The sequence below is a fragment of the Aedes albopictus genome, chromosome 3 (assembly GCF_035046485.1).
Source record: "Aedes albopictus strain Foshan chromosome 3, AalbF5, whole genome shotgun sequence".
In the NCBI taxonomy this organism is placed as follows: domain Eukaryota; kingdom Metazoa; phylum Arthropoda; class Insecta; order Diptera; family Culicidae; genus Aedes; species Aedes albopictus.
Genome location: NC_085138.1, coordinates 175,011,843 through 175,025,780, shown reverse-complemented (window position 1 = coordinate 175,025,780; position 13,938 = coordinate 175,011,843). Strand labels below are relative to the sequence as shown.

Genomic DNA, 13,938 nt, shown 5'->3' with positions numbered 1-13,938 from the left:
AGTAAAATTACTAACCGTACCTATGATTCTCAACCGACAACAATTTCCAGTTAATTCCACTAAAACACTGACAATTTACCTAGCAGTGCAGTTAACATTACCAAAAATAATCTTAACTTAACAGCTGAACATTGTATTTTTAACCATACTGTGTTGTAAAATGCGTGTCCAGGAAAAATTGACAATGCTTTGTTGTTGAGGTGACTACGTTTTTAGTTGAATTTACTGCAATGTATTGTCTCTTCAATCATATTTCAGTGAACTTTACAGATTTTGTTGTCGGTTGAGAATCATAGGTACGGTTAATAATTTTACTATGGAATCGGTAGTTTCCACAACAAATTTTATTTCAGTGTATGCTCATTAGCGTGGTTCAAAAAATCGTTTTTGCTCCACATCGTTTTTTCGATTCGTAACCAGATTCTATGCCTTCTCCCAAAATTTGAGCTCATTTGGTTAAAAATTCAGACTGCACAAGCCCTTCAAAGTTTGTATGGGAATTACTATGGGAAAACGATGTGTTTCATTCAATCGACCGTAGTGTTTCCCCAAGTACCCTAGAGCGTTAGTTGACCCTTGGTACTCCTAGGCTACTCTATCAGCTACAACTTTGCCGAAGACTGCATTCGAATCGAATGCTTCATTAATTAGTTACCGATTTTTATCCACAATCGAAATCTTTACTCGTGATGGTTAAACTAATCAATGGGCGTCACTGCACTTTGCAGTGAAACATAGAGGTCATGATTTCAGTGTGATATCTTTGGCGCCACATGCAGCAATATTGCCTGCTGGGAAGCTGGAGGATCATTGTTAAAGTTTGTCCAGTTGGATACAAATCGATAGTTAATTAATTAGGCGTCCGATTTGAATGCGGTCTTTGGGAAAGTTGAGGCCGATAGAGTAGCCTAGAAGTACCAAGGGTCAACTAACGCTGTAGGGCACTTGGGGAAATACTACGGTCGATTGAATGAAAAACATCGTTTTCCCATAGTAATTCCCATGCAAACTTTGAAGGCCTTGTGCACTCTCAATTTTCAACCAAATGGGCTCAAATTTTGGGAGAAGGCATAGAATCTGGTTATGAATCGAATAAGCGGTGTGGAGCAAAAACGATTTTTTGAACCACGCTAATGCTCATGCTCATGCTCATACTCCATATTCAACTAAATGGACAGAAAACAACTGACAAATATTGATTTGATTGATTTTTCCCAATTTCCACTAAAATGTTTGTTGCATTGGAATTTTACAAAAATCCCGGGATGCCGGGATTTCCGGGGATGTGCGTCAGTTTTTGTCTCGGAACCCGGTACAAGGAAAATGGCCGGGAAATGGACAATGGACTGGTAGTAGTGGACATTGGTTTAGAGCTAAAATGCTGTTTTGACACAAAAGGATGGACTATGCAATTTTCGCCCAATAACACCCTTACTGACGGTGCATCAGTTTCAGGTCATAATAATTCATAATACGATTCGTCAAAAATATGGATGTACAGGGGGTGGCCAAAATGTTTGGGATAGGCATTTTTTTTTCTCCCACAAAAAAATTCAACATGCTGTAACTTTTCGTAGAGTGCATCAACAATTCTCAAATTTTAACTGTTTATCAATAAGGAAATAAGTCAAATTTACAATACCATATAAAACTTACTAAATGTGTTCTTCCTTTAATCTAAATAGGCTCTAATATATCTGATTAGAGATAACTAGAGAACAGAAGTGGAAAATTTTTAGACATCAACACTAAAATTTATTGACATTGACGTAAAAAATTACATTTTTTCGAGAAAAATCCAAAAAGTGTCAATCCATGATAACTTTTTTCAACGTACAAAAAGTATTTATGTTTTAATGGTTTGTGAAGTATACGCATATTGTTAGTGTACGTTCAAAATTTCATTTAATTCGGTTAACTGGTTTACGAGATATGACAGCTCAAAAATAAGTTGTCTAAAAAATAGTGTTTTACCCGAACGGTTCTAACTTCGCGAAAAATTATTCAATCGAGCCCAAATTTGTACCAATGATGCACATATAATAGGTTGACAAACAGCCAAAATTTGAGATTTTTTGATGCACTCTATGAAAAGTTATAGCATGTTGAACTTTTTTGTGAGAGAAAAAAAAGTTGCCTATCCCAAACATTTTGGCCATCCCCTGTATGTTCAACACAAATTTGGGTAGTGAATTAGCACCATTTGATGAAAATGTCCCGTAACATATTACATATTTAGTTTGCATGTACAATACTCACTTTGGCGTATGGATTTCGTGCCGCACCGTTAAGCCTTGGAACCAGATCTTTGGCGCCCACGATTGTCACGATCAGCTGCAGAGAACTGGGATCGAAGCCCAGCTTCAACTGAATCCGTCCTCCAACGCAATTTTCTTGCTGCGTCGCTGTCGCAGCCGGTGTCAGTCTATTAGGATATCGAAGGTTGGTGGAATAATTCCGAACACTGTGCAGGTCTGGTGAACCGGGAGATGTGACTAGCACGCTGGGCTTATCCCGGCGGTTGTAGTTTTCTGTGGAAATAAAGAAATGCTTCAACTTATGCGACTAGCGTCAATGCTGCAGAAAGGGCAAAGGCACAAAATAAACACACTGAAATTTTAATAAAATATAACACATCAACATTCTTAGATCCCTAATTTGGAGCGTATAATTTTGGTGGATTTTGATTAGCACAACAGCTATTTGGGTGCCAAACATCTTAATCATTTTTTTATCGATTTTAGTTGCTACGGAAAATTTCTTCTACTGACAGGAAAAGCATTCGCTAATACCTGCTCCACGGTGAGTCTGAATACGCGTTGGAGAATGAGATTTTCGCCAGGATGCTTGAGTGTTTTTACGATTTATCGCAATCTCACGTGTTAGGAGCAATTCTACCAACGGTTCCCGTCTACTAGCACTTATAATATCGTATACGTCCGACGCGGATTTCCCACGCATCGAGTGGCCATTCCATTCCACCACTTCATCACCTGTAAACGTGTGGACGGGAATGAAAAGTTGAATGCTGGCAAAGTCAAGCTGGTGTTCAACACCTTGCTAAGAAACACAGCTATAGTTAGGATAATGGTATGGAAAAATGGAGCTAGTAGAACCCTACATCGAACAAGAATGTCTTTCAGGTGAGACCGTATACAATAGTCAGCGATACACTCATCCAAGCTAAGCACTGAAAGGTTTATTCAAAACGTACCAAACAAGAACGGGTGGTATTTACCTGGCCTAATGTGTCCTTCCTGGTCTGCTATCGAACCTCGCTGCACTTGTTCAACAATAGCTCCCTTTTCGTTGTGGGGCAGAACTTGACCACCTCGTACTCTCAATCCTAAAACGTCTTCGCTGTCTACATTTCTTTGCAATACCATATGACCAATCATACGGCTGCCATCTGCTGACACTTGCCAACTAACAGGATTCTGTGTGAAATAATTTCATATTCGATGTTTCATTGTTACGAAATTTTTTAATGTATTTATGTTTTTCTCTAGCATTACTAAATGAAATCTACAACTGGGAGCATTTTTCCAACGCTGTAAATCCAGACACAAATTTCGTTAAGTAATACAACTTGACTAATTGTTTCGAATGTTTTTGTGGTATTTCCAATAATTTTGTGGTATTTTCAATATTTTTTAAACGAGCGAAATAACGAAAAGTAAAATTTGATAATTATTTACCGTGTGCAATACAGACGAAATGATAAATTAAGGAATCGTACCAATGGTTTCTGTATCCAAACATAAACAAATAAATATGAGATCCTGTGAATGATGACAAATATATGTATGTGAAAAGTGCAAAGTGAAACACGGGAGCACTGATTGTCGGTAATGTGATGGTAAACAGAAACGAACATTGCTTCCAGACATACAGAAAAAAAAGAGTTACGGATTTGATTCATTTACACCAAGATGATTGATAATCGATTCAATTAAACCACATCTAATATGACCAAAACATCATAAAAATCTCCCTCGGGCATCATCATCAGTGGAAGCAGCAGAAAATGTGTTTTAGATAGTGGTACATAGACGCTACAGGGAGAAAAGTCGACGATAGAAAAGTTGTATATGATTCATGGATAGAGTTTGAAGCCTCAAACAGAAGCAAGCTAGTCGCATGCAAGTATATAAATAAGCAGAATCGATATATAATGATTAAAAGAACTGAATGAAACTACATATTGTTAAAAAGAATTTGTGTGCATTTATACAGTAAAGTTAATATAAGAACTCATTGAAATAACATCTCTACTTTTCATTTGTTTGTTTGTCATAAAAAGTTGAATTTTTCGTTTCTATCCTATTCTATCTTATGTGTAATATCCTAGCCAATCGATCTCCAATTTTCCGAACATACTTCTTCTTCTTCTTCTTCTTCTTCTTCATGGCTCTGTGCCACTGGGACTTGACCTGCTTCGCTTCAACTTAGTGTTCTTTGAGCACTTTCACAGTTATGGCTGGTTTCCACCTGATAAGTACTGTGTAATAGGATAGGACAAGTAATGCTCACGTAAAACTTTTGCAATCAACATTACTTAGGCGTTCGCAGTTGATAAGTAAATCACAGCCAGAAAGATTTGCCAACAGATGGCACTGTCATGCGATGCTGTCAGTCATGTTGTTGATTTTCCGTACGGAATAATATGTCGATGTAGGGGGATTAGGGGCATAATGGACACCCTAAGCAAATGAGTACGTTACGCCTGTATAACAGAGTAAAAGTTAACATATTTTCAATTGATTTACAACCTTAACTTGTTTCCTAGGTCTTTCAATCATTTACAGCAGGTAAAATGTCTTTATTGTGAAGAAATAATGAATTATAAACCGTGTGTTTTTCAGGGCTGGCAGGAAAAGTACGGGGCGAAATGGACACCCATCGGGGCATAATGGACACCCGTGCATATTTTATGCTAATTCTTTGGTCACATCGACCAGTTAAGTAATTTTTCCTACGGAGAGCAATACCACAGATATAATACTCCATCTTAGACGAGTTTACATAACATCAAAGTTAATTAAATAAACTTTAGGCTAAAATAATCGGATTGATTTTTTACAAACTCTCTAAAACGCCTAACAGTATGCAATGCGCGTACACCCATTAGTAATTGCCGGTGTTCATTTCGCCCCGAATCAAATACAACATTGAAATTACTTTTCTAAGTGAATTCTGATCAAAAATAAAATACTTCATCCATTGCTAAATATTCGTATACATGTAGATGAGGTAACAATTCACTTGTTTTAATTGTGGACACTCTCCAAAACTCGTAATACCTTATTTGATGCTGCTTCGAAATTATAAGAATTTCACCATATGAAAAACACAAATCAATTTCAATGATATTTTAGTTATTTTGGAGCAATATAAATGGTACTTTTGCAAAATAGAACCATGACTAGTTCCTTTACAATAATGCATTTAAAGTTTTACATAAAAGTCAACGGTTTCGGAAAAAACAGGGGTGTCCATTTCGCCCCGGGTGTCCATTATGCCCCTAATCCCCCTATTATTCCGTGAGTAAAAGGGACATTTCTCTTTCTTTGTGTTTCTTCTTTCGCGCCTGCGCGTTCACAGTGTGCATTAGTATTTAGCCGTGTCGCTCTATAATGTGTGCTCCGTCGTCCCTCAGCATGGCTGCATCTGAACACGAGATTGAATTTCTTGAGGTTGAATAATTTGCCGTTACGTAGTTTAAAAATTTATAAAGACACCCCAAAACTGAATTGTTTATAAATAGTTCGACTATTGAAAAAAGTAAATAGCATTTGAGTTTAGCTGATGAGGAGACAATGATTCTAAAAACTGTTGCATCATAATCATTTCATTTCGTTTGTTGAATAAAATGTTCTATGGTGCACTAGAACCATAAGAAGTAAAGACTGTATTCGATGAAATTTGGACACAGAAAATAATGTATAGCTTTTGATTGCGTTCACAAAATCAAATATTTTTTTGATCAGGAATAATATATAATGTGTAGCTAATACCATAACAATGACAACAAATTCAGTTTGGTATTGGCGCAGATATTGTTAATATCATAAAATAAGATTTTAGCAAATTTTTTCATCCGTTTAAAAAATTGTAAAGGCTATAATTTTGATGTAACTCGTCAAGACGACTGAAAATTTGACTCGAAGTTCTTAACAGAGTATCAATAAACTGGTAAAAAAATCTTAAAATCAGTTCAATACGTTTTTCTAGTATTCAAAACTCAAATCGTTTCAAGGCATATTTTAGGTACATTTTAACCATTTTATTCCGTGTGTACTATTTTGTTTGTACAACTGTCATGACTGTTCCGATTTTTATAACCATTTAACCATTATAAAAACTGTTCTTAGCCAAATTGCTTGAAAACTTTTCAAGTTATAACTGTGTGAATGTCACGATACAAAAAAAAAACATTTTTGATTATTGTGACTTTGTGCCACATATACGGCTATAACTTTATTACGGCTAGATCAAATTGAATGAAATTTTTACACAATATTTCTACATGTATACTTTACATTCAGAACAGTTTTGATTGAATTCGGTTCGGTATTTTTGAATCTAGAGCTATAACGGTGAAGAAATTTCTCAAATGGCAAAATTCTTGTTTCAACGATATCTCCACCAATATTCAACCGATTTTGATGAAATTTGTATAGTATTAGCTATACGTAATACACTATTCCTGGTAAGAAATTAGTCATTTACCATTTTATTATGAAATCTTTCTGAATTCCAATAATTCGTTCCGAGATCCCTACGAGAATTGCTCTGGGATTCCCTCAGAATTTCTGCTTGGGATTCCTCCAGAAATTCCATCCTAGATCTCTCTCGAAATTAATTCAGGATTGCTCCAGGAGTTCTTTCTGGGATACCTAAGGGAGTTCCCTCAGATATTATTCCAGCAATTTGTTTAGGATTTGTTCAGAACTTCCAGGAGTTCTCTCCAGGATTACTCCTGTAACTCCATACTGGATTCCTTCAGAGGTTCCTTCATGGAATTCTCTAGAAATTCCTTCCGAGATTCCTCCAGAAGATTCATATGAAATTATTCTAGAAGTTCTTTCAGGGATTTTTTCACGAGTTTTTTTTTATGATTTCTCCAGAACCTTTTGGAATGTCTTCAGATTTTTATCTGAGAAGAAACTATTGAAAGAATCTCTGAAATCGCTCGTGTAGATATTCCCTGCAAAACTGCTGGAGATATTCCTTAAGAAGCTGTTGGAGGAATTTTATAAGGAACTCAAGAGCAAGTCTTGGAGTACTTCCATAAAGAATAAAAAAAAAACTTCTGGAGTATTTCCATGAGCAACATTTAAGAAACTTCCAGAATGAATTCCAAATTATGTAATCTGCAAGGAATCCCAGTAGAATTTCTTGGAGGAATCCCGGAAGGATATCCTGGATAAATTATTGAACAAATCTTAGAAGGAACTCCTGGAAGAACCTTGACTTATTTTCCAGGAGTCTGGAAGTTCTGAAGAAATTCCGGAAAGAACTTTTAAAAATTCCCGGAAGATACCCCGGGTAAATTCTCTGGAGAGGTCCCTGATGCCACCCCTGGTGTAATCTTAGAAGAAAATCCTGGAAAAATACCAAAAGAAACTATGAGAGGAACCCATAAATTTACTCCTAGAGGAAACCTAGAAGGAGTTCCTGGAGGAATCCCGGAAGAAGCTAGAGGAATTACAAAAGGAATTCTTTGAGGATTCACATGAGAAACGTCCAGAGAAAATCTAGATGAATCTCAAAAAGTTGTATCTTAGAAAGGAATCCTGGAAGAATCACTGAAAGAACTCCAGGACGAATCTAAGAATGAATTCCTATAGAAATCCTGAATTCCTGCGGCAATCTCCGAATAAATATCTGAGTGAACCCCGGATAAAACATACTTAAGAAATCCCGGATGAAATTATTGTAGAATAGTTCGAAAAAACTCCTGTTAGAATCTTAGAAAACACCTCTGGAGAAAACCCTGAAGGAACTCCTAGAAGATCCAAAAAAAAAAACAAAATAAATAAATCCTGAATTAGAAGAAACTCACGGAGGGATTTTTTGTAGAACTTCTAATGAAAATCTCAGAGACATTTTATAAGAATCCCCTGCGAACTTCAGGTGGATTTTTCGGTGGAATATCTGGAAGAAATTCAAGAGGACTTTCTGTGAAACCCCAAAGAAAAACCTTCGTACGGAATGCCAAAAGATTCATCACAAAGAATCTTTCGTGGTTCTTCATTAAATTCCCCGTGAAGCTTTGTCCTACCTCGTATTTCATCTAAAACTCCACAAGGTAACCGTCAGAGTCCCAGCCGAATTCCTCCCACCGTAGTCCGAACTCCAATATTGCAGAATTTATAATTAGTATCCAACCATAGTTCTCGCTGTAATACCATTAAAAGTTTTTTTTTAAATTTCTTTTTGTTTGTGAATTTTAACTTAGGCTAATTCTTCACACACCCATTAAAAGTTCCCTCAGAATCCCAGCGTCTCTCATTAGCATTTCCCTTGGAACTCCGTTGCACGGTGTCAAAATTTCGATTATTATCGAACTTCCATGTACCTCGGATCTTTCTTCACAGAAAGTCAGCATTTTGGCTATACTTTATAATTGGAAAGTTTTAAAATATTCCATCGGGGAAATTTTGATTTATCTAAGTTTTTGGCTATTTTTCATACTAAAATTAATTAAATACTGATTTTAACCAAAAAACGTCCCATACAAAATGTATGGGAAAATTTTCACCAATAAAATATTTTCTTGTCTTCCGATTATGAATATATAGCCCAAACACTAACAATTTCCGAAGAAAAATCCGAGGTACATGAAAGTTCGATAAAAATCGAGATTTTGACACCGTGGCGTTGAAATCTCACTATCTGGATTTTCCCCATACGCGCGCAAAAATTAAATTTAAATTTCAATCACACTTCCTGAGGAAACGAACAAAATTTCTCTAAGTCCAAATCGTAAACAACAAGGTCACGAAACGCCACACGAACAACGAACAATTTATCTAGCAACCGCCGTATGCAGTGCCCTTTTCTTCACATCCTTCTTACAGCATCGTTTCGTAAAAATGCTGTCGGTTAAACAAATGCCAAAATTACTTACGGAAAAAGGAGGAATTTTACTTGAGCGCTCTACTTGTGAACTGGAAACTTACCATTAGGTACTAATTGAAGGGCTTTCTTTGCCTGCCATTGCATGAATTTGTACATTGTGAGGCAAGCACAATGATACACTATGCCCAGGGAGTCGGGAAAATATTCCCGACCGGAACGGGAATCGAACCCGCCGTCTCTAGATTGGCGATCCATGGCCTTAACCACTAGGCTAACTGGATACCCACATACCGAACATACCCAATCAACAAAACCTTGATCTGCAAAAAACGATCACTATGCCCCACGCTTCTGATTATCCGGTTATGAAATGAATGTGCAACCAATTATGCTACAGATCCCGTCGTTGTTTAAATAAAAATGCTAGTAAGAATGAAACAAACGATTAATCGGCTCTGTTCTAGTGCACAATGGTCCAAGAAATGTAACTGTAGTAGCTGGACAAAAATTTTTATTAGTACGGCAGGGCGGAGGTTTTTTATGTATATATTATCTCTGCCATGCAACTCCGATGCCTACCTTCTAGTTAAAACCGGCCAGAATACGAGCAACGTCAATAAGGAAGGCCATGTATGCAAACAGGGCCGGTGGGTTTGCTTCGGCAAACTTACTGATTCCCTCCAGACAGTAAACCGGGGGGTTGGTGTTAGGCCCTACGGACCGGCTGGAAAAAGCCATGCAAGAGAATACGATCCGAGACCAACGGCAACGGCTCCAGCGAACAAAGAGGACTTGGAAGCTACAAACGTAAGAGATGAATCAGCCTCTAGCTGGAAATCTCTCTAATAAAGACACCTAAAAGCTACATACGCGGAATTACAGATCCCTCAAGTTCATCGGAAGCTCACGCATACTTGCCGATATACTGAAGTACCTACCGCGGGTTCGGCATCATAAGACTGCAGGAGGTGTGCTAGACAGGATCAACGGTGCGAATGCATAGAGGTAATCATACCAGCTACTAGAGCTGCGGCAAGACACGCGAGCTGGAAACAAGGGCCAGTTCTTCAACTTCAGTATAATCAACGTGCACACAGCCCCCACTCTGGAAGCACTGATAATGACAAGGAAGCATTCTACGCGCAGCTTGAACTTGAGTACGATATCTGCCCAAGACACGACGTCAAGATCATCATAGGAGATCTAAATGCTCAGGTTAGCCAGGAGGAGGAATTTAGTCCGACGATTGGGAAGTTCAGCGCCCGCCAGCTGACAAACGAAAACGGCCTATGACTGATAGATTTTACCGCCTCCAAGAACATGGCCATACGTAGCACCTTCTTTCAGCATAGCCTACCTTATCGTACACCTGAAGATCGCCACAGCAGACGGAAACCCAAATCAACCACGTCCTGATTGACGGACGGCACTTCTCTGACATTATAGGGGAAAGTGGGTAAGATGCCATTTTTCAAACTTTCATCGTTTTCAATGATACATAGCCTCATTTGTTAGGCTTTCAAAGTGGTAACAGCAACTAGACAATATTTGCTCGATGCTTCATCAAAAATATTCACTAGTTTATTGCATTTTCATCGATTTTCAGCGATTTCAAAAACTGGTTCGTAAAACGCAAGTGGTGCAAAAAGGCCATCTGCCATGGGGTAAGATGCCACTCCATGAAAACAGTCAAAAATTATGTCCATCACTTTTCGGGCTTTTTCGACTCACTTTTACCCCTCCGTAACGCTTTTTTCGTATACTCGATACATGTAGTGTTTCCCCGCTCCTCCCCGCTAAACGATGGTCGTTATATTTGAATGGAATGGGTGACAAAACGTCGAAAGACAAAACGTCGAATGCCAAAACGTCGAATGCCAAAACGTCGAAAGGACAAAACGTCGAAGGGACAAAACGTCGAAAGGACAAAACGTCGAAAAGTGTGTAACTGTTCGCAGTTCAGCATGGATTTTTTATTTTTTTGGGGCTTTTGTGTGATTTTGTGTGGATTGATTTAATCCTGTGGATAGCCTGAGAGGGGTGGCGATACCCGGTAGATCAACCAAGATGACAGGATGACGAACTAATTAACGGGGACGCACTCATTATGCCTCATTATCTGCCCAAGCGCTGAAGGTTAGTGAATCATTTTGCACTCTATGATGCTTTAGACCCGAGTTGAAACCACCAGCTGTGTAAAGATTGATACATGGCGTTGTTGTGCTAGTACCATATTCTGGAATACCGGATGAAATGCGGAGAAGGACAGCCGTAACCAAACCAGACGCCCTTGTAGGAACAATGCGCCCGATGATCGCCATCGCCACCCTAAAGGTGACAGAGATCCGGTCGACGATACCTAGAGACCGCCATCGTAGCCACCGTGAAGGAAGTTATGGTGTAATGCTGAAAATTTGTGGAAGGTGCCACTGACATTGTGCCACTCGCAGTGTTGCACAGGGCGCGATCAATTTGTGTTGAAGTTCAAAAACGGCACGCTGCGATTAAACATACCTATTTGAACATTGTTCAGTTCATAAGGAACGCACGTGAGCTCGAAAGTGAGCAAGAACTGCACCCGCAGAATGCCAACATACCAACATGGTACCCTGGTATCTGGTAAACTGAAATGGTCATGTTTCTAACATTTTTTCACCATTTCTAGCAATCTTGGGCTGATTCGATTCAGAAACTCACTCTCTATTGAGATTGGGAACCGGTGCGGTCACCGTGGATTACCGGAAAACCCGGATTTCGGTGCAGAATTTCAATACCCGATGCCAAAATGTCCCACTTCATTGTGGCGCATATTTTCGCGCAACAACGCATGTATGCAGATGCGTCACAAAGCCCTAGGACAGCACCTTGGTCAGGACGCACATATGATTTGATGACACATCCAAGCTCAGTTCATTTTTGGCTCGCGTTTAGTTCAAATGCAACACTGGGAGCCAGTAGAAGGGGCTCCAAAGAAGTAAGAGAAGAAAAGTGTGAGTTTTTATATACGACAGTGCGAATATTCCCTACCCGTGAATAACTGGTTAAGAAGCATGCCGACCCTCAGGAAGGCTCCTCTCTGAGCTAGTTGGCAGATACAAGTGAAAGAATGAGTATCCTTTAAAAGAATAAAGAACTCACTATTTGCTTAGATTACTCGTTTTCGACGTTTTCGACGTTTTGTCCTTTCGACGATTTGTCCCTTTCGACGTTTTGGCATTCGACCTTTTGGCATTCGACGTTTTGGCATTCGACGTTTTGTCTTTCGACGCTTTGTCCCTAAACCATTTGAATGACCCCTAACATGGATAGCGTAGATATCAACAACCGTGCGCCTCCATATGTGCCTCAATCCCCTTGGAAACACATGGCTGGTAATAAAATCACCCGAAAACCTTAATTGCAAGCACAAAAACCCAGATTTATCCACCTAGTGGTGATAGTGCCTTTCTCGTCGAATATGTACTCATGAACTTTCTGTCGACGTTAGCCAAAATGTTCCTGAATCCTGATAATACTTTATATAGAAAAACAACAATTTTAACAAATCCATGATCGATTTTGGAAACTTATTCATGGTACATACACAGCTAGCCGCGTTCGGTAATTTTTACCGAAATCTCAACAGCTGAACGTTCGGTAATGGTTTTTTACCGAAATTCTGTAAAAAATACCAAATTTCGGTAAAATGTTATCGTTTATCTGTCAAATTTTAACGAAGTTCGGTATACGTCACCGAATTTCTCCGGTAAAAAACTTAACGGTTGAGATTTCCGTAAAATATTACCGAAGTCGGTGATTTTTGCTAAGTGTGTATTCAAGATCAAAGCAGAGCTGAAAAATATCAGATATCTCAGTTGACTGCTTGACCACCTTAACCCTGGTCGTATATTGGGGTCAGAGATGCCAGATATACAGATTTTTCTGTATCATACAGATTTTTGACCTTCTATACAGACAACATATAGAGTACAGAAAAATACAGAATTTTGAAATGTTATACAGATTTCTCCAGAAAGCATGAAATTTGAAGCTTTTTGCAATAAATTTATTGAAAACTTTATAAATTGTTGCTTAAATTTTAAAGATTTTATGAAAATTTGTACGTTTTCACAAATGTTTTAGAAAAATAAATACCTGCAAAAGTTTTAAACTGTCAGAAAGTAGTACATTTTTGTTAGTTCCTATTGAAATCTAGGACTCTCGGTGTCTGCTATACCCTCAAATACGGCGATACAGAAAAATATGTAATGATACAGATTTTTGATAAAAATAATCTGGCATCTCTGATTGGGGTCATTATGACTCCATTCCATGCACTACGGCAGCGGGGTGAGCGTCAGCTAATGCATGAAGAAGGTCAACTCTATTTACAATCGTAGATCACTTTGTGATCTTCGCCATTGTTTATTTCAGTACACTTTAGGCTATATTTTATTACCAAATGTAACACGATTCATGTAAAATGTGATCTTCTTACGAGAAAAATGCAGAAAATGTAAAAATTTCCATTCAAATTTCAATCGCAATGAGAAGAGCGAGGGCCCAACCAGCCGCACCCAAATTGTGAGCAGTAATTTTAGAAGCAAAAGTAGATTGAAGATTGAAAATTGATAAGGTGTTGATGCGATTAGATTTTAATTTTTCCATAAAACGTTGATCCATCCTACTATGCATTTACACCGCTGGAATCTGAAATGGTGTGATTTGAAGATATCACTTTGGTCACGATTTCGTTCTCTTGCATATTGAAGACTTTGACCATTTCTTCACTTATAATCTTACCCAACGTTTACAGGCTATCAAAAAAGCCACGATTTGATTTATCGCTTTGACATTTATTTTGTTCACTTT

At 38.2% G+C, this 13,938-nt stretch overlaps 1 protein-coding gene across 11 annotated transcripts in view; it reads right to left on the bottom strand.

Annotated features, from left to right (window-relative positions):
- LOC115261297 (regulating synaptic membrane exocytosis protein 2) overlaps positions 1-13,938 on the bottom strand; it is a 117,320-nt gene that overhangs the window by 48,402 nt on the left and 54,980 nt on the right. For 8 of the 11 annotated variants that reach the window (XR_009995714.1, XR_003894864.2, XR_003894863.2 and 5 more), the window contains exons 7-9: positions 3,239-3,437; positions 2,793-2,993; positions 2,260-2,531 (exon numbers count right to left, since the gene is read on the bottom strand). The exons of 1 other annotated variant lie outside the window; for it this stretch is intronic. Coding sequence is in view for 1 of the 10 variants with exons in the window: in XM_029862693.2 (XP_029718553.1) it covers positions 2,260-2,531; positions 2,793-2,993; positions 3,239-3,437 (672 nt within the window). In the remaining 9 variants the exon portion in view is untranslated. The remainder of the gene's footprint in view (positions 1-2,259; positions 2,532-2,792; positions 2,994-3,238; positions 3,438-13,938) is intronic. 2 more of the 11 variants (XR_003894867.2, XR_003894868.2) reach the window with 2 other exon arrangements.